At 54.7% G+C, this 20,391-nt stretch overlaps 2 protein-coding genes across 4 annotated transcripts in view; one reads left to right on the top strand and one right to left on the bottom strand.

Annotated features, from left to right (window-relative positions):
• Positions 1-51: 51 nt before the first annotated feature.
• On the bottom strand, positions 52-10,974 carry SH2D3A (SH2 domain containing 3A). 2 transcript variants are annotated; one of them, XM_058537979.1, is made up of 10 exons: positions 10,911-10,974; positions 7,754-7,890; positions 6,116-6,465; positions 5,697-5,758; positions 3,683-4,170; positions 3,455-3,570; positions 3,120-3,294; positions 2,920-3,031; positions 1,935-2,120; positions 52-1,098 (listed from the first exon to the last, which is right to left on the bottom strand). In XM_058537979.1, the coding sequence occupies exons 2-10, from the start codon at positions 7,820-7,822 to the stop codon at positions 938-940; spliced, it is 1,719 nt and encodes a 572-aa protein (XP_058393962.1). In that variant the 5' UTR covers positions 7,823-7,890; positions 10,911-10,974; the 3' UTR covers positions 52-937. The 2 variants fall into 2 exon arrangements, with proteins under 2 accessions (XP_058393962.1, XP_058393963.1); XM_058537980.1 differs by lacking the exons at positions 6,116-6,465; positions 10,911-10,974 and having other exon boundaries at positions 3,683-4,167; positions 5,691-5,758; positions 7,754-7,806.
• A 2,414-nt stretch (positions 10,975-13,388) lies between these two features.
• The window catches only part of VAV1 (vav guanine nucleotide exchange factor 1), a 59,700-nt gene continuing 52,697 nt past the window's right edge, over positions 13,389-20,391 (top strand). Inside the window, exon 1 of one of the 2 annotated variants that reach the window (XM_058537985.1) lies at positions 13,389-13,951. In XM_058537985.1, coding sequence (XP_058393968.1) covers positions 13,748-13,951 — 204 coding nt within the window. In that variant the 5' untranslated portion in view covers positions 13,389-13,747. The remainder of the gene's footprint in view (positions 13,952-20,391) is intronic. The other variant, XM_058537984.1, reaches the window with a different exon arrangement.

Raw genomic sequence — 20,391 nt, 5'->3', positions numbered from 1 at the left:
ACTTTATTTCCACCCCCGGTGGCTTCGGCTGAGACCTGTGTAACCTGCTGGCCCCCACCCCACTCCTCACCCCAGATGGATCCACTGTGCCTTCCACCATCGATGTACATACTCATGTTTCAAATCTTTTCTTCCTGCCGCTCGGCTAGGGCCATTTTTGTTTTATATATAAAAAAAAGTTATATAAAGCTGTTGGAGTCTGTGCCTTATTAGATTTACATACTGGGGCTGGACATTCAAATACCACCTGCCTGACGGGCCACACGGGGAATGACTAAGGGAGGTGAACTTGGGCACACCTGGGACAAACGCTGCCCCTTCCTGGGATTGGTGCTTGTCTGTGACTCTAGTATAGGGAGAAGGGTGCCAGACGTCGTCCCTTTGGTGTTCATAGCAGCTTACTGAGAACAGATAGGGTTTACTGAGCACCTACTGTGTGCCAGGCATTCTCCACCCAGGAACACATTTAAATGTGGAGTTTTAATCCCCACAATAACCCCTCGAAAGTATACAATCTTACTTTCATGTTGAAGGCAGGCACAGAGAGGTCAAGTGATCTGCTAGAAGTCACAGAGCATTTTAAAGACATTTGAACGCTGGCTTCTTACAGATCTGCTAGTTCTCTTATCATTAAAAGGCACAGGTTCACCACTGTGGGATGTGTGCGTAGGGGTGGGGTGGGGAGTGGGAGAGGGTATCCAGAACTTCCAGACACCCGGGACTTTAGTGCGCTGGAAGCTGCCCCAGCTCCAAGATTCGTGTCCATTTTGGGGTAATAGGGTGGGTTCTTGCAAACCTGGCCTCCCTCCCTTCTGTGAGGCAGGATGCGGGTCCCCATCCCTTTTGGCTGTGTGAACAACCTGGGGTGACTTCTTGGTCTCCCGCCGGGGTCCCCTGAAGCCTGGGTGTCGCAGGGTGAAGAAGGGGGTCTGCGCTTTCAGCGGTCAGGCTCCAGGCGCTGCGACAGGACGCTGAGGACGCGCTGGAACTTCTCGAGACGCGCGGCACGGGGCGCCCCCGCGCCCCGGCTCCCCCAGAGCAGCCTCCGCACGAAGCCAGTGGTCAGCGCCTCCCTCAGCTCCGGGTTCGGACGGAATCCTGGAAGCAGGGCCAGGCGGGCTGGGGGCGTGGCCCTGGCGCCTGCCTCGCCCCTCCCCGCACCTGCCTTCCCTGGGGACTTTGACCCAGCAGGGGCCAGGAGGGTTTCAGCTCCAAGCACTCTGGACGACTGCGCGGGGCTTGGGGGCGGGGGCTCCCGAGTCTGCAGGAGTGGGGTGGAGGTGGGCTCTGCCAGGGTGCATGGGGGCGGTCTGTTCTATGGGCGAGATGCTGGGGGGCCCACCTTAGGGGCAGTGCCTGAAAATGGAGCCGCCCCAGGGGCGGGATTTGGGGTCCGGGCCGCCCCGCGCGGCAAATGCGAAGGGAAGTTGGGCCATGTGGGAGCGAGAGGAGGGCTAAGGTCGCCAGCGAGGGCGGGAATGACCCAGATAGGGGATTCTGGAGGCTGCGCTGCCCCAGAACAGGACGGAAGAGTGGCTCTGAGCGCAGTGGGGGCGCTGTTCTCCTATCAGGTTGAAGGACTCATTTTGGAGGGAGCTGGGCATTCTTGGGGGGATCGAGGTTCCCAGGGGGCAAAACCATCCCAGATGGGAGAGTGGGAGTAAGACCTCGTCCCTGGGTAGGAGCGTGGCTCTGGTGGCGGGGCCGCCCCTTTTGGCGTGGAAGGCACTATTCCCGCCAACACTGCTGGTTGCAGCGCTTGCTTGGGGCGAGAACCCTCTGGGGGCGGGGCTGTCCCAATTTGGGTGGGACTCTGGGAGGCGTGGCAGGAGTCTCTAGTCCCTAGCTCGGTGGGTTTTTGGGACCCGGTTAGAGCATGCGGGGTGCTCCTAAAGTCGGGACCCTCTGACAGCGGGCGCAGTGGGGGCGCTCACCTCGCAGGCGCCCGGCCGCCGCCTTGCGGAATTTGGGCGCGTCCCGGGCCATCTGACGCGCCCCGTGCAGGGTGCGCAGCAGCCGCTCGCAGCTCTCGTCTAGCGGCCCCGGGAGTTCCTCGCCCTCTAGCAGGCGCACCGCGGGTGCCACGTGCGGCAGGGCCACCTCGCCGGGGTCGCAGGGTCCTGCGGGGGGAAAGGGCTGGGCTGGGCTGGACTGAGGGCAAGGGGCAGGGCCTAGGGTGAAGAGGGTGGGATATGGGGCCGAGGCGGAGCCTAGGACAGAAGCGACGGGAGGGGCTTGGGGCAGATTCTGAGGCTGGAGCCCAGCGCAGAGCTGAACAGGGTCAAGGGCGTGGCCTAGGGCAGGGGCGGAGCCTAGGACAGAGTCAAGGCGGGGCCTAGGCGTGGGGCCAGGACGGAGCCTAGCGCAGGGGGCGGGGCCTAGGGCCGGGGCGGAGCCTAGGACAGAGTCAAGGCGGGGCCTAGGCGTGGGGCCAGGACGGAGCCTAGCGCAGGGGGCGGGGCCTAGGGCCGGGGCGGAGCCTAGGACAGAGTCAAGGCGGGGCCTAGGCGTGGGACCAGGACGGAGCCTAGCGCAGGGGGCGGGGCCTAGGGCTTGGGCGGAGCCTATGACCGTGTGGGCGGGGCCTAGGGATGGGGTCTAAGAGGGAGCCTGGCACAGAGCGGCGGGGCCTAGGGCGAAGAGGGAGGAGCCTATGGTGAAAGGACCGAGCTTAGGACACAGTTGGCAGAACATAGGGCCACAGTGGAGCCTAGCGCCGAAGCAAGGGGAGGGGTTTGGGAACAGGCTCAGAGGCTGGAGCCTAGCACAGAACTGGACCTGAGTCAAGGGCCGGGACAAGGGCAGGGGGCGGAGCCTAGGACAGAGTGAGGGCGGGGCATAGGAAGAAGGGGGCGGGGCCTCTGATTGGAGTAGGATTCTGGTTAGAGTTGGTGTGGGGGTCCAAATGATGCCCCTTACCGGCGCCCTCGTCCAGCGCTCGCATCAGCGGCTTCAGCTCCTGCTCGAAGGCCAGCGCAGCCTCGGTGTGGCTCCTTCGGAGCTGCCGCCACGTGTGTTCCAGCCGGGACACCTGGGGGAAGAGACCTGAGCTTGCCTCCTCTCCGCTCGTCCCCATCACTTACGCTCGGGCTTCCTCGCCAGCCTTGCTTCCCACGCACCTGGGGCATGAGCAAGGCGCCCATGACGGCGGCCAGTCCGGGCAGGTCCCCCGCCGCCCCTGGCCGCAGCGCCAGCGCCAGCTCCACCAGGCCCCTCAGGGCGGCCGCGCGCTCCTCCAGAGGCCCCGCGCAGCCCAGCACCGCCAGCGCCCCGGCCAGCGCCAGCACCTCGTGCCTGCAGAGGCGGAGGGCAAGGGTCTGGGGGCAGTGGGGAGGTTTGTAATGCGGGGGTGAGGGGGCACAGGAGGTGGCATTGCCCATCCCCCCTCGTCCCTGGGGGGCCGTGAATGGGGGGGGGATTTGGAGACCCTGGGGATTCCAAGTGGCTGGCTCACCTCTCCAGCAGTTCCAACCTCAAGCGGTGCCCATGGGGAAGGGTGAGCAGCTCCAGGCCAGAGGGGACCCCCATGGCGTCCCGCTGGGCCTTGGTCACTCCCAAGAGGCCTGTGGCCTAGAGGCGGGTGGAAGGGAGTGGGAAGGATAAGTGAGCAGTGAGTATATGTGTGTGAGGTGCATTAGGCCCTGCTCTGGCTTCAGCCCCTGCCTGGGGAGGAGGGACTCACCTGGCAATCCACCAATAGCAGGTGGAGTGCAGTCTTCCCAGGATGGTGCTCCAGGAACAGCCCACGGAGAGTACGCAGGACTTCAGGTTCCAGGGGCCGGTTCTGGGGGCCCAGCATGCAGAAGGGGTTGTCAGGGGGGCAGAAGGAGACCTCAGCCTGTGGTCTTGAAAAACACCTGTTCTCTTCCTCCTTCTCCTCCTCCTCAGCCTCCCACCATAGGGCCTCTGGCTGTGGGTGGCTGTGGGCAGCGGGTGTTCCCTGGGCACTGGGTACTCGGGGCACCAGCTCACAGTACGTGGGGGGACGTCCAGAGGCATCGGGCAGCATCAGGGAGGGTGTTCGAGGTGGCTTGGTTGGTGCCTTGGCATGAAGCTGCCCATCGGAGGCCCTGAGGCTGTCAGCAATGGATGCGAGGGGAGCTGGGGTCTTCAGCAACACAGGATCACTACCCGTCCGAGGCAGGGTAGATGCAGGCACAGCGGAGGCTCCTAGGGGTCATCCAAGGGGGGCGAAAGGGGTACACAGAGAATATAGCTGGGTGGGGTCGGGGGGCTTCATGGCCTACCACCCTCCTGGTTTATCCGCTTATTCAGCCAAAAATTGGGTATCCCAACCTATCTTGGTGTAGCTTCAAATTTTAACAACTTCGCCGGTATAAATGCTACACACTTACCAACGGTTTGAAAATGAAGTTTCTCTGACACTTACGTAGTTTTACGAATTCTGAATACTACATTTTAAATTTGAAGTCTTTGTTTTTGCCCCTCTGATTGAAGATGGTAAGCCTTGACCGTACAAGATTAAAATAAAAAATAGATTATTTGAAATTCACAAAAACTACATGAGCATCAAAGAAACTGAATTTATCAAACTTTCAGATGATGTCTTCTGTTAAGTTTGTGGCCTGTTTACTTCTGAGGTTATTAGAACTTAAAAGTGAACCCAGACTTTTGGGAGACTATATTTAGCAAGTCTTTAAATAAACCCTGTTAATGGGGTGTAAAACCTTCCCATGGTTCCCAGTTCACTCTGAGTGAGGGCCAAAGTCCTCACAGTAGCCAAAAATGCCCTCACAATCTGAGCCTCAGATCTCTCTCTGACTTTCCCCTCACTCCCACTGCTTCAGCCACACTCATCTCGTTTTGGTTGAAGGAGCAGTTCAAACTCTTATTCTGACCGCAGGACCTTTGTGCTGGCTGTTCCTTCTGCCTGCGCCACCTCTCACCCCCAGTTATCCACATCATTCCTTCCCTCATCTCCTTCAGATCATTCTCCCTTGGGCCTTTCCTGACTGCTACTTAAAATTGTCATTCTCATTCCAATCCCTATACTCCCAATCGCCGTTACTCTGTTCTGCTTTTAATTTTTACCCCCAAACATACGTAATTGACATATTTTTGTTGTTCATGATCCGTCTTCTTCTAGCAGGATGTTGGCTCCACTGGAGCAGGGATCTTTGTCTTTCTTGTTCATTGATGTGTCTCGGCACTTAGGATGGTGCCTGGCATGCAGTGAGGGCTCATGTTGAATGAGGGGGGCAGAGGAGATGGGGCAGATGGAACAGACAGGAAGGGGGAGTCCTCCTTTAGGTAGGATAGTCAGGGTCAGCAGCTTTGAGGAACTCACATTAGATGAGAAGGAGTCAGTCAGGAAAAGATTAGGGGAATGGGCTTTCCAATGGCCAGAACAGCAAGTGCAAAGGCCCTGAGGCAGGAACAAATATGAAAGGTTCCAGCAACTGAAAGGAAGACTGTGTGACTGGAGTGAAGAGGGAATGCGGCAGGAGCTGTTAGAGAGGTCAGCCATGGTTGGAACACATAGGGCTTCTTGGAATAATCATAAACCCACATTTTTAAGCACCTGCAAAGTTCCTGTGTGTTTTTAAATCACGGTGACAACTTTAAGAGCATTATTGTCGCCATTTTCCAAGAGGTTAAGTTACATGCCCAAGATCGCTCAGGCAGTGAGTGGCAGAGCAATCTCTGAGCTGTGTGCTGTCCTGGTAGACCCTCACCTTCTCTTGACTGTCCCATATGCTCCAAGCCTGCAGGCTGACTGTCACTCCACTTCCGAGCCCTGGGGGACAGACATGGGGACGATGTGTAGCCCTACCTTGATCAGGGAAGCCCCCACCGATGCCCAGAAACCCCTACCTCCAGTCACTCAGGTCCAGTGCATCTCAACTATGGTGCTCTACCCCCAAGGGACAATTGGCAATGTCAGGAGACATTTTTTGGTTGTCACAACTGGAGGGTGGGGCAAGGAAGATTCTATTGGCATTTAGCGGATGGAGACCTGGGATGCTGCTCAACATCCAGCAATGCATAGGCCACCCACAACCAAGAATGATCCATCTGCAAATGTCGATAGCTCCGAGGTGGAGAAACCCCGGGGGTGTTGGGTGTCATTGGGACAGAAGGAGCTAGAGAGCACCTGAGCGGCTCTATCTGAGCTGGGCTGTCTAGGAGGGTGTCCTCGCTAAAGCTGCGTCGAACAGGCCCCTGCCGCGTCACAGGCCTGGAGGCCACAGCCCCTGTGGCCTGGGACAGTGGACGCTGGCCGGTCACGTAGCTGCGAACCAGGGCGGGCAGGCTTGGAAAACGTTCATCCTCCAGCTGAAAGAGTGTTGTGGGCCGGCCTGGCCGGGGACGCAGGGCCACACGGAGCACTTCGAAGTGGAGGGCCAAGCCCCGCCAGCGGCAAGAGATCACAGGGTGGCCCCCACGGGACCCAGATGCACGAACCAAGAAGTCACCATCTTGCTGAAGGAGGGCCTCTGCCTTCTGGGGATGGAGGACAGGGAGCAGAGGGCTTAGGCATGAGCCCAGATCAGCAATTAACAGTAACTCCCTACCTCCACTCCCCAACTCAGGAAAAGCCACCCGAGAGACTGGGTAGTTTTGCACCAAACCATTTTCCCTTTTCCCATGGGCATACCTCTGGACTACATTTCCCAGGCTCCCTTGCAGTTAGAGTCATCATGTGCCAAGATCTGGCCAATGGGATGAGGGGAATGTCCAGACCTGGCCCATAAAACCCTCCTGCACAATCCTACAGGTTCTGTCCCCTATCTGTCAGCTGATATTCCCAAAGCCCTGGGGGATGGCAGAGCCACAAGATGAAAAGGGCTTGGGTCCTGATTGACTGATTGACATCTTGGGAATGTTTGTTATAGCAGATAGCCAACGCTGACTAATGCAACTTGCAATCTGAGTAAAGGCACTGGGCTTACTATGCAAATGTGGCTTCAAGAAAAGCCATTAGCTGGATCCTTCCAAACAGATTGTGACCTATAAATCCTCCTTTATAAAAATACTCAAGCAGTTTTATGCCAGCTGTGGTGGCTGGTGCTAAAACAGGGGCTGAGGGCCATGACGCCAGAGACAAGGCAGAGCTGGTGATGGGGGCTGGGGCCTGAACAATACATGCAGTGGACACATGTCGAGCCCTATTATATGCCAGGCACTGCTTTAGGTGTAAAACACATGAACTCATTTAATCCTTTAGCAAGGTTAAGAGGTAGGTACCATGATCCTCATTTTACAGATGGGGAAACTGAGGCCCAGAGAGGCCAAATACCTTGCCCTAGGTCACACAGGATGTAAATTGTAGGGCTGGGATTTGAACCCAAGATGTCTGGCGCTAGCGTGTGGGTTTTTAACCACTAATCTACACTGCCTCTCATGATTTCACTCCTGGGGGTGATACTTGAGCTGGAGACGAGGGTGGGGAGGCATGGAGTGAGAGGGAGATGGGGCCCTGGTGGCCACAGGTGCCTGGGACCCAGAGAGAGAGACAAGCAGAGCCAAGGGGTGTTTTGAGGGGGCATGAAGACCCTCTTCCATCTCCATCACCCTCCTCAACACCATCCCAAAGAAAGCGATAATTTAAGTATAAGGAGTGACGTGCCACACCAACCAAGCTTCAAGACAGTCTCCAGTCCCCCAGCTACCCCCTCCAACAGACCTTGACCCTAAGTCCCTCATCTGGGACCCAGGAGTCCCCAGTAAGTCAGGGGCATGACAGGCTCCCCATCAGATGGTGCTGAGGCCCTGCAGGAGGCAGCCATACCTGGCGGGACAGTGGGCCGTGGTACCAGGGTTGGCCAGCAAAGTCCTCTCCATCCTGTGGCACCTGCATGGAGTTCTTGGGGGCAGAGGGTGCAGGGGCTGAGCTCTGTACTGTCAACAGGCCTCAGTCTTCCGCATCTGTAAAATGGGAACAATTATTCCTGCTTCCTGAGTGGCTGGGTCGGCCCTTCCATGTTCCTCTTGGTTTTGGAGACAGTAGCCCACATCCTATCAACCTTAAAATGCAGCTCTCTCTCTCAGAGTATGTATATGTATGTGCATAAATATATATAATATAAATTTTTATACATACTATATGAATATATATATTATATATTTGTAAATATATTATTTATTATATTATATAAATACATATTATATTTTAAATTAAAGTTACTCACAGTCAGATTTTATTTATATATCTATGCCAAATATATAAATATGCCAGATATTTATATTTACATATCTATGCCAGATATATTTATATATCTATGCCAGATTGAACATATGCCAGATTTTATATATATATATTTATTTACATTTATATACATGTATATATGTATGTATGTATATATACATTTATATATATATATATATAAAATCGGGCTATGAGTAACTTTAATTTAGAATTGGCTGTGATTTAATGGAAACAGTCATGCATTCACTGGGATTCTTGCAAAGGGAGAACACCTATGCATTGCTTTCAAATGTACAGTAACGCCATTTTTATACAGATCACATAATGCTATGTTTGGTAGAAATTTAATTAATTCTCTCAAACCAATATTTACAGGGTGCCCGCTGTGTGCCAGGCACTATTCTAGGCACGAGAGACCCAGCAGTGAACAAAACAGATGGGAATCCCTGCCCTCGGGAGGCTGCAGTCTAGGGGGCGTGACGGTGGTTAAGAAAACAAATAAGTGGATGGAGGAGTAGATCAGAGAGAGCTAAGCAGAAAAACGAAACCAGTGATGGGATATGAAGATTCAAGTGGTGCAGTTAAATTTTTCTATAGGAAAAAAAAAATTTCCATAGGGTGGCCCAGGAAGGTGTCACTCAGTGATGACTGGAAGGATTTTGAGGGAGTGAGCCAGGTGGCTCTCTGGGTGAGAGAACATTCTGGGCTGGGGAGTATTTACTTGACTAATGTCCATACCTTCTTAGCAATCTTTGTGCACACTCAGCATTCTTAGGATGTAAGAAAATCTAACCCATACCTGGCTTTCCAGTGGAACACCATTTTTTTTTTTTTTTTTTTTTTTTTTTTTTGTGAGGAGATCAGCCCTGAGCTAACATCCGCCAATCCTCCTCTTTTTTTGCTGAGGAAGACGGCCCTGGGCTAACATCTGTGCCTATCTTCCTCCACTTTATATGGGACGCCGCCACAGCATGGCTTACCAAGCAGTGTGTCGGTGCGCGCCCGGGATCCGAACCAGCGAACCCCGGGCCGCCGCAGCGGAGCGCGCGCACTTAACCGCTTGCGCCACCGGGCCGGCCCCTGGAACACCATTTTTAAGGAGGTTAAAGGGTCACATTTTTGTAGAAATGTCAGCAAACAGCAATTTTATATTTGCAGATTCTTATATTTTTGGAGCCGACACATTTCGCTATTATTATGGTCAAATTTAGGTCTCAGATACTTTGGGACTCCCATGATCATCTCACAGGCCTCAGGCCCTGTGTGTGTCAAGTGGCTGGTGGAGAAAATTCGCCTTGGGGGGGATGGGAGGGAAGGAGGGGGTCTGCGTCTCACTGCCCCCTACCCCCCAAGGTTTTCTGAGCCTGGAGCGGTCTGCAGAGAAATAGCACCGGGATTCTTATGTCCTGAGTCAGCCCAGGCTGAGCGCCTGAAAAGGGCAGGAAGTTCCCAGACCAGCCCTAGGTGGCTTCAGGGGCAGGGAGCTGGCTCTAGGCACTGCATACCTGAGTGCCAGGTGTGTCTCCTGGAAGCCTGTATACTTCCTGTTTGTCAGCTGCACCAGGACAGGCCTTCATCTTAAGAGTCCCCCAATTCCAGGTACCTCTGTCTCATGCCCCCCTGAGTGGGTGTGGAGGTGCACCACTGACAAGGCTCTGGTTAGTTCGGAGGGAGCTCAGGGTGGGCACAGGTCAGCCACAGGCCGACTAAATCATTCTCCTGCTCTATGTCTTTTGGAATAATCTCTGGATATTTGGGCAGGAAAAGGAGGAAGGGGGCAGAATCAGGAGAGGGGGTGGGGTAGGGGTAAGCACGGAGACAGGAGGGAGGGGATTATTCATGCCCTACAGACCACATACATGTGCACACATTTGCAGGGGGGCAGCCACCTGCACGTGGGCACGTGGACACAGGTGGACACAGAGACTGAGACTGGACCTTGAGCAAACACTGACTGAGCCCTGACTGAATGCCAGGCCCTGTTCTAGACTCTGGAGATAAAACGATGGATGAGACGGAGGCCTTGCCCTGTGCCGTCTGGTGGGCAAGACACTCACAAACAAGCACACAATGAATGAAGAAGATAATGTCTAAGAGTAATCGAAGAAGGTGATGAAACTGGGAGCTGTGAAAAAGAAGGCTGGAGGGGGCAGGCTACTTTGGCGTAGCCAGGAAGGTCTGTCCCACCAGGTGACATTGGAGCTGAGACCACAGCAAAGGAAAGGAGACAGTTATGCAAAGATTTGGAGAAAGAGCAGTCCAGGTGGAAGATACAGCAAGCGTAAAGGCTGGGAGGCGGGATGGAGCACGGAGTTGAATGGAGAGGGCAGTGGGGTCAGGGAAGCCGGCAGGGGTGAGACCGTGCAGGAACTGATGGACCCCGAATTTTCACCTTAGTGGGATGGAATGGGGGCCATGGAAGGCAGGGTTTTAAGTGAGGGAGGGACACCGTCTTATTTGTGGTCTACAAAGATCGCTCAGGCAAAAGTGGAAGCAAGGCGGCTTTCCGTGTTGCACAGGAAACACGCTTAGAGGAGCACGCCCAGGTACGCCCAGGTACATGGACAGGCGTGACGCACGGCGACCCAATCAGGCACTTGGCGACCCCTTCTGCGTTCGCGGACGCGCGTGGACAGACGCCCAGATCCTCCCCGCGAGCAGGTGGTCCCACCTGGAAAAGAGAGGACTCCTCACCCCAATAATTCCCTGGTCCTGGATCCGCCCGGGGCCCCTCACTCACCTGGGCCGGGACCCGCGGAGCTCCCGAGAGGCTGGGGCCGGACCGAAGCCTGAGGCTCTGCGGCTCCGGGCCCCTCCCTCCCCGCCCCAGCCAGGTCCGGCCTTCCCCGGACGCGCCTGGTGGCAGCAGAGCCCAAGCACCTGGCCCCGCCCCTGGAAACCACACCCCTACAGACCCCGCCCCCTTCAGACCCCGCCTCCAACTGTAACCACCCAGGCTATAGCCCCGCCCCCTCGTTCCCGCCCCGCCCCCTTAGAACCTTTCTTTGCGCTAACCACGCCCCTTTAGATGACACCTCCTTCCCCGTAGACCACGCCCCCTTGGGAACTCCGTGCGTCCGGTCCAGTGGGCCCCGCCCCTTTATAACGTCACCCGCCCTCCTCCGACTGGCCACGCCCACTTAGCTCCAGGCTCCTCTCCTAGCCCCTCCCCTGAGAGTTCGGCCCCTCGGTTGCCCTCAGGCTGGCCCTCGCACCCTTGGCCCCTTGGGACGGGGGAGAGTGATGTCTCCTCTCCTGGTCCCCCAGAGTTCCGGGCGGGGGCCGGGCGGCCCCTACGGGCTCTCTCGCTCGGCAGGGGGTGGCGGCAGCTGTGACGTGGAGGGGTGCGCTTCCTCCAGGCCGCCCCCCGGGGTTTCCGGGAAAGGAACCCCAGCCGAATGTCAGGTTTTGTGGAGACAGATGCGGGAACACACGACCGCTTCCTCCAGTGACAGCACGATGGAGTTGAGCTAGACTCTGGGGGGACATGGGGAGGGAAACATTCAGGTGGTTTCCCAGCTGGGAGGAAAGGAGGCGGGGAGGGGGCGTCCGTCGCGAGGCCTGGAAACAAGCATAAGAAAGGTTGGGGGCGTCTGGATCGAAAGAGACGACTCTCTGGCCACGTTTATCGAAGGCTCATCCCAGTAACAACGGTATTGAAAGCGGTAGCCACAGCCAACATTTATTGAACGCTTACTGTATGCCAGCACCGTTCTGCTTGCTTGATCTGCCTCAGCGCATTTAATTTTTACACAGACTTCTCAATGAGGTAGCGACTGTTTTCATCACCCCCATTTTCCAGAGGCAGAAACTGAGGCCTGGGGCGGCTCAGCCATTTGCACAAGTTGCCCCGGCGGCTTGCGAGGGGTCGAGGTGGGAGGCAAACCCGGAGCCCTGGGGCGTCATCCTGTCTTCCTCGCCTTCGCCTTTGCAGTTCCATCATCTCTGATCCCTACCGTATTTCTAAACAGTGAAGGGTACTGTCTCCCATCTTGCAGATGAGGAGATTGACGCCTAGAGAGCCAAGGATGCTGGGGGATGAAAAGTTTGAGTGCCTGTAGGATCGCAAAGCTGGGCATTTCCAGGCTGGGTTTTCCCACCCCCACCCCCACCCCCGCCAATGTGGAAGAGACTCCAGGCTCAAGAGGGGCTGAGGGGAGTGTCTTTCCCTTGACCCCCTCCCGCCTAGTCTTGGTACAGTCAGAGGGCAGGGGGTATGTCCAGTGAAGGGGTCTAGCGCCCCCTTGTGGTTATAAGAATTACAAAAAAACCCCAAAAACAACCCACGGTGGGTACCAAGAGAGATGGAGAAGGGAGGTGACGGTACTCACAGTGTAGCCGGGCGGAGGTGGGGAGAGAGACCTTGTAGACAAGATGATTCAGATAGTGATCAGGGCTATGGAGACAGTAAACGTTTGCTAAACGAATAAATTAACGAACGACACTATTGAACTCTGTAAGGAGAGAGACGGTGGTGGCCATGGCCGTGGGGACAAATGGATGGATTTGGGAAAAATGTCAGAGGTAGAGCCAACAGAGCTTTCAACCATTTATTCATTCAACAGCTATTTATGGAGCATGTATATGTGCCAGGTGCTGGGGGGCGAGAGGGGGGGCATCCAGCAGCAAGTAAGAGACACAAATTTCTAAATAGACAATAAAGGAATAAGTATAATAAAGTATCAGATTTGTCGGACGGTGATCAAGGCTTAACGTAGGGAGGTGGGATAGGGTGTGAAGGGGTAGGGAAGATCGCTGTGATTTGAAATGGGGAGGTTTGGGAAGACTTCATGAGAAGGGGACATTGAGCAAAAACCTGTAGGAAGTGAAGGAGCTAGCCATGAAGTTGCCTAAGGCAGAGGAACAGCAGGTGCAAAGGCCCCGGGGCAGGATCGTGTATTGGAGGGACATTGAAGAGGCCTGTGTGGCTGGAGCAGAGTGAGCGAGGGGGAGAGAGGGAGGCGGGGAGGGTGGGGAGGGAATGGGGCAGGTCGTGCAGGGCCTTGTGGGCTGCAGGGAGGACTTTTACCCCGAATGAGGTAGGCTGTGAGAAGAGGAGGGACATCAAGACTTGACTCAGATGCTCACTGGTGCCCTCTGCTACGGGGAGGACAGACTGTGGGGGCAAGGACGGGAGCCCGGGGACCAGGGTGGAGGAGACTGCACTGGTCCAGGCTAGGATGATGGGGGCTGGACCAGGATGGGGGTAGAGGAGGGAGGAGTGAGAGGAGGGTGGATTTTGGGGTGCTCATAGGTTGGCTGTGGAGGACGGGAGCAGGCCTCCATCCGGTTAGCCTGCCTCCACCTGCAGCCCCCCACTCCCAGCAGCCCAGCCTGTGTTGAGTTGGTGAAGGGCAGAGAGGGAGGTCCAGCGCGGAAGGGGCTGGGCTGGGCTGCAGGTGCTCCCCCTGCCCTCCCACCCCCCACGGCTCCTCCCCCTCCACCCCCTCACAGGGCGACAGTTACAGGCAAAGAAGAGGAAGTGATAGTGGGAGCTAGCTAGCACAGGCAGGCAGGAGGGCAGGCCGGCGGTGGAGGCCTCGAGGGTGTGCGGGCCGGCCCGGGAAGGCAGCCGCCATGGAGCTGTGGCGCCAGTGTACCCACTGGCTGATCCAGTGCCGCGTGCTGCCTCCCAGCCACCGCGTGACCTGGGATGGGGCCCAGGTGTGCGAGCTGGCACAGGCCCTTCGGGATGGGGTCCTCCTGTGCCAGCTACTCAACAACTTGATGCCCCACGCCATCAACTTGCGCGAGGTCAACCTGCGCCCCCAGATGTCCCAGGTGAGTCCGCCGCCCGCTGGGGTGTCGAGGGTGGGAGGCGGGGGGCACCCCGGGCGGGCACCCCGGGGGGGCGATGCACTGCACCTCTGGGCCGGCAATGTAGAGGAGAATATGCTCCCGACTGGGGCTGGCACAGGGGGTGTAGGGGCGGTGTCGGGGGTGGTAACGCTCTGAGGGTCTGGAATCGCCCACCCAAGCTTAACAGGGATGGGTTAATAGGCTCTGAGTTAACCCACATCGAGGCTGAGAATTGGCAAACTTAGGGTTAACAGTCCCCAGCCCCAGGCTGACTCCACTGGGGTTCAAGCCCCCCGAAGGGACCCTGTGGAGGTCTTGCGGGGTGGCTAGGAAGCCCCTGGGTGGCCGACAGGGGGCCTCAAGTTTTTGACTTCTTTGAACCCCCCAGATTCCGGCTATGGGGGAGGGGCCTCCACCGACTTCTTCCCCCACATGTGTCTCCTCCTCCAGAGCCCTGGGCCCCTTCCTTCCCCTCGCATCTTCTTCCCCTTGGCTTCCTGCCTGGGCCTGGGGCGGCATGGGGCGGCTGGGGGGCTGCAGACCCGGGGCTCCGGTCTTCCTAGCTCCATCCATCCCAGGGGGGACATGGAGGCAGGACCTGGTCCTGAGCCTGGAGAGCAGGTCCTGAGGTTTTGGAGCCTAGAAATAACTGCTCTTTCTCTGTAGAGATTCTGCAAGGGCCCAGGGTCCAGGCGGAGGGAGATTTGACTGTGACCGCCCAGGGCTCAGGAAATACATTCAAATCCTTATTTGAATGCGGTTGGGGTGGGGGAGGTAGAGAGACTGGATCCTCTCTCTGAAGCTCCTTCTCTGGTTCCCTATGGCCTCCTGGGTGCTGGGTAGAAGGGCTGTATGCTGCGAGCTGGGGGCTGGGGGTGCCCCGCCTGCCCTGGGGGGCTGAGGGACACTTGCCCTCTGCCTTCGGGCTCCACTTTGGAATGAAAGCCTTGTCTTGGGGTGCTGTGGGTGTTGGGGGGTCCTCCTCTCTGGTCCAAGGTGCCACGTGCAGATGGGGGAGGGGAGGTAACTACCTAGGGAGCGGGGCCCACGGGGGTCCCTGGGGGTGTTTCCCTGGGACAGGGCCGTGGGTGGGAGAGGTGGGTACCCCTCCCTCCCTAGCTCAGGCAGGGCTTCCTGAAAAGACGAGGGAACCTCGTCGGCCCCCTTCCCCCGTGGCCAGCTCCGCTGGCCAGAGGCCATCTCAAATTTGCCTACATTTACTTGCCTCCTTCTGGCTTCCAGCACAGGAGGAAGTAGCCATAGGGACTTGGCAGGCCCCAGAGCTACAGGCAGTCAAGGTCCCCGGTGAAGCTTCAATAGCAGCCAATGGAAAAGTGGGTAGACTTAAGGATGAACTAACATCCCTGCCCACATCTTACATGCAGCTGGTTCCCTGATGAAGGACAGCGGGCCTGGCATTAATCTCTAGGAGGGCAGCTTCAGGAATGCAGGGAGGTGTCCTAATTCTCTGTGCTGAGGCCCAGGCCTGGCCCTCAAGGGGCTCCCCCTTAAGGGAGAGAGACAGACACTCCCAGCCCTTTGTTGTCAGGACTAGGGCAGAGGGAGCGACCTCTGGGCTGGGGGCCGTGGAGCAAAGGTGAGACATTTCCTGGGGGAGTTGAGCTTTATGCAAGAGGGGACATTTGGGTGGGGTTTTGAAGGGTGAGTAGGAGCTTTCTCATTGTTCTGGCTTCCTGTGCCCAGCTGTGTCAGGCCCCAGGCTGGGCAGGGGTGTTTCCTAATCTTCCCTGTCTGGGAACTCTGTGTCTTCCTCCCCGTCTGTGCCGCTTCCCTTTTTGTCTCCGTTGTCCTGAGTCCCGTTCACAGTGGGGATTTGTGCGGGAAGCTAAAAGGCAGTCACATCAAGCCAGAGGGAGGAGCCAAAGTACAGCCTCTCTGGGTTTGCAAGTCCCTGTCTGTCAACAGATCTAAGCCGGGGCCAGGAACTGCCCATGGGCTATGGAAGGGCAGAGAGAGAAAACGGAAGGTGCTCTTGACCGAGGAACAGCATACATACAGGCGTGGAGGATGGAATTAGGATGTTTCCCAGTTTCTCTCATATTCTCTTCGTAATTCCTCTGCTCTTGCACAGTTATTTCCAGGGAAGAGGGCAGGAAGAGCATATTCATTCATTCATTCATACATTCATCAACAATTATGATGCATGCCAGGCCTCTTCTTGGTGCTGAGACAGTGGGAAAAGACACACACAAACCCCTCTTGTTGAGGAGGCTGCATTCTAGTGGGGAAGACAGACAGCGAGCAAATATGGAAACAGGTACATTGTCAGGAGGTGGTATATGCTCTGGAGGAAAAAATCAGGAAAGGGGGCTCAGGAGTGTGGGGGTTGCACTTTTGAATAGGGGGTCCAGGAGGTCTCGCTGATATGGTGACATTTGAGCAGAGACCCGGGGAAAGGGAGAAAACGATCCATGCAACTCTGGGGAAACAGTGCTCCTGGCAGGGGCTGCTGCCAGTGCAAAGGCCCTGAGATGGGAACGCGTTAGTGCCCACATAGTCTCCCCCACACTGCAGGGCAGTCAGTGGCCTGGCTGGTGGGAATGGTTTGTAGGTGAGATCAGATTGGAGCGAGTCTCCAAGCCGGACGGTCCCTCTGAGATCTGAGATCCAGAGAGAGGATGGTTTTTATCACAGGCGGCCACAGTGACAACCAGGCACCCCAACTCTCCTCCACTGCTCTCTGGGAGTCCAAATTCTGGGTTGCAGAGATGGAACATGAAGGTCAAGAGAGTGGAGAGGAAGGGACGAATGTGACAGTCGTTGTGGGAAGATCCACCGGGACGTGGGAGGTGATTAGACTCAGAGTAGGTGCAGTGGCTGGGGCTGAGATGATATCAAGGTCCCCAGCCCGTGAATGCTGGTGTCACGGGCAGAGACGGGGAAGGGAGAGGGTGAGAGAGTTAGAACAGGGGGTGGTGGCTGGGTGGAGCCAGATCTGGATTCAAATCCTGGCACCACCACTTCCTGGCTTCACCACTCCCAGCCTCAGTTTCCCCATCTGCGAAACGTGGATAAAAACAGCGCCTTTTTGGGAGGACTGTTGTAATATTTCAGTACTGCTTAGCACAGCGTTTGACACCTGATAAGCCCTCACTAGAAAGTCTTTTTAGGAAGGATGTGGTGTAGTGGGAAAGCGGGCAGTGTAACAGAGCAGGTAGGAATTCGGGTTAGGGAGTGGTTCCTAACTGGGGCGATTTTGCCCCCGAGGGGGCATTTGGCTATGTCTGGAGACATTTTTTGGTTGTCACATCTGGGAGATGCTGTGGGCATCTAGAGGATAGAGGCTAGGAATGCTGCTCAGCATCTTACAGGGCCACACACTGCAGAGGATTATCCTGCCCCAAATGAACAGTGCTGAGGTTGAGAGGCCCTGAGCTAGGGGACAGAGAGCCTAACAGAATCTTTAAAATATTTAACAATTTCGTTAAATAATACGTTAGCGTCATTTATTTATTTATTTATTTATTTATTTATTTATTTTGTGAGGGAGATGGGCTCTGAGCTAACACCCGTGCCCATCTTCCTGCATTTTGTGCATGGGACGCTGCCACAGCATGGCTTGATGAGCAGTGCATCCGTCTGCAGCCGGACCGGAACCTGTGAACCCCGGGTCGCCGGAAGCGGAGCGCGCAAACTTAACCACTACGCCACCACCGGGCCGGCCCCTACGTTCGTATCATTTAAATATTAAAACACATAAAAAGGTGTGAGAAAGGGCGCCGGCCGGTGGTGCAGCGGTTAAGTGTGCGCGCTCCACTGCAGCGGCCCGGGGTTCACAGGTTCGGATCCCGGGAGCGCACCGAGGCACCGCTTGGCAAGCCACGCTGTGGCAGCGTCCCATGTAAAGTAGAGGAAGATGGGCACGGATGTTAGCCCAGGGCCAATCTTCCTCAGCAAAAAGAGGAGGATTGGCAGATGTTAGCTCAGGGCTAATCTTCCTCAGGCACACACAAAAAAAGGTGTGAGGGACGAATTTAACTTCTAGTTCTGTACTCAGATAATACCTTCCCCCATAAGTAACTACCTTTTTTTTTTTAAGCTGGCTGTATATCCTTCTAGAATTTCTTTATGCAAACATAAGCGAATAGGAATTTACACTCTTATTCCCTATACTCCTCCCTTAACACAGAAGATGGCACATACGACCAACTGTTTTGTAGCCTGCTTCCCTCACTTTAATCATCATCTTGGGAATCTTTCCAAATCAATACAGTACATCGAGATTGTCTTCATTCTTTAAAAATAAAAAGCTGGGGGCCAGCCTGGTGGCGCAAGCGGTTAAGTGCGTGCGCTCCGCTTCCGCGGCCCGGAGTTCGCAGGTTCGGATCCCGGGCGCGCACCTACGCCCCGCTTGTCAAGCCACGCTGTGGCGGCGTCCCATATAAAGTAGAGGAAGATGGGCACGGAGGTTCTCTAAGGGCCAATCATCCTCGGCAAAAAAAGAAGAGGATCAGCATCAGATGTTAGCTCAGGGCTGGTCTCCCTCACAAAAAAAAATAAATAAATAAAAAAAATAAAAAATTTAAAAGCTGCATGATGTTCCAGATATTCCGTTCATTTCACAAACCACTTACGTTGTGCTATGTGCCAGGGATGGGTCTCAGCCAGGAGCCAGCAAACTACAGCCCCAGGGCCCAATCTGGACCACAGCATATTTTTATGAATAAAGTTTTATTGGCACACAGCCACACCCATGCGTTTATGTGTTGTCTATGGGCTGCTTTCCAGCCACAGCTATAGAATTGAATAGAGTGTCTGGCCTGCGTTGCTGAAGATATTTACTACCCAGACGTTTGTAGAGAAAGTTCACTGATCCCTGGTCTAAAATCTTTCTATAAATTAACTTGTTTAATCCCCATGACAACCTATGAGGTAGATGGCATCATTATCCTCATTTTTCATCTGGGGAAACTGAGGCACAGAGATGTTAAGTAACTTGCCCCGGGGCACCCAACTTGAAAGTGGCAGAGTCTGGGATTTGAACCCAGACAGCCTGGTCCTACGGTTCTTACTCTTAACAATTACGCTAAACTGCCTCTATCCCATCATCTATTTTACCATCCCCCCCATCGATGGCCACTTGGATTGTGCCAGGCTTTTGTTCTGACAAGCTGACTGCAATCAATAACCTTGTCCATGAATCATTTTAAGGCTTCTCCGCTGTGTGACCTCTGTGCCTCAGTTTCCTCATCTGGAAAATGGAGATGATAAATTCCTATCTTAAAGCATTGCTGTGAGGGATCAATGAGGTACTGTAAAAAAAACTAGAAATAAAATGTTGTTATTGCTGCCGTACACATGAGCAAATATTTTCATGGGATAAATTCTTAGGAGGGTTTGCTGGCTCAAAGTGTATGAGTCTTTGTGTTTGTGAGAGATATTGCCAAGTTGTTTTCTGTATAGGATTGTTCCCATATGGATCTTTCCAATTATTCTACCACTAGCAATGCACGAGAGTGTTTGTCTCTCCATCGCCCCGCCAACAGACTGTTCTCTTGTCAAGCTTTTGGAGTTTTGCCAACTTGATGGGTGATGAATAAAGCTCATTATGGCTCAACTTACATCTCTCTTATCCTGAGCGAGATCGAGCCTCTTTTCCTGTGTTTAAAAGCTATTTATACTTTCTCTCTGCAAAATAATATTTGTTGATATCATTGGCCCATTATTGTTTCCTTCCAGGACTGTTGGCTTTTTGTTCTTATTGATTTTTAGGAGCTCTTTATGTATGCAGCTGGTTTGAATTTCAAGTCAGGTACTTACTAGTTTTGTGATCTTGGAGGGAAAAAAAATGACAACCAATCTGAGCCCTGGTTGTCTTATCTATAAATGAGAATAGCAAGTGCTAAATTAATAGGAGTCATTCTTTTTGTTAATTTGATTTCGGCAGGTCCAAGTTGTCTGTAGGATGTGGTATAAGTCGGGGTACATAACGTTAGCTGCTGTAACAGACTTCATCACTTTGATGACAGTAAGAGTTTACTTCTTGCTTACATCTCAATCCAGTTTGGGTCAACTAGGGGGCTGAAAGGGTGGTTCCTCTTTACAAAGTCCCTCCAGGACCCAGGCTCTTTCCATCTCATGGCCTCATCCTCCCTCAGAGTCCTCTCTATTTAGCCAGAGGGTTGGAAAGAGAGAGTGAGGAGGGAAACCATAAGAGGCTTTCATTGGCCAGGCCCAGAAGTAGCACCATCACCTCCATTCTTGTTCCATTGGCCAGAACTCGGTCACACGGTCCCATCCAACTGCAAGAGATGCTGAGAATGTAGTTTAACTGGGAGCTGGGAAGGGTAAGGAAAAGGGTTGGATAAATATAGAGAAGTCAATGCCATTGAACCCCCGGGTGATGCCTAGCTGGCTTCAGACATGCAGGTCTGGAGAGGGCTGGCTTGGAGGAAACCTCA

This window comes from Diceros bicornis, unplaced genomic scaffold (assembly GCF_020826845.1).
Source record: "Diceros bicornis minor isolate mBicDic1 unplaced genomic scaffold, mDicBic1.mat.cur scaffold_73_ctg1, whole genome shotgun sequence".
In the NCBI taxonomy this organism is placed as follows: Eukaryota; Metazoa; Chordata; class Mammalia; order Perissodactyla; family Rhinocerotidae; genus Diceros; species Diceros bicornis.
This window is presented reverse-complemented; position numbering and strand designations above follow the sequence as displayed.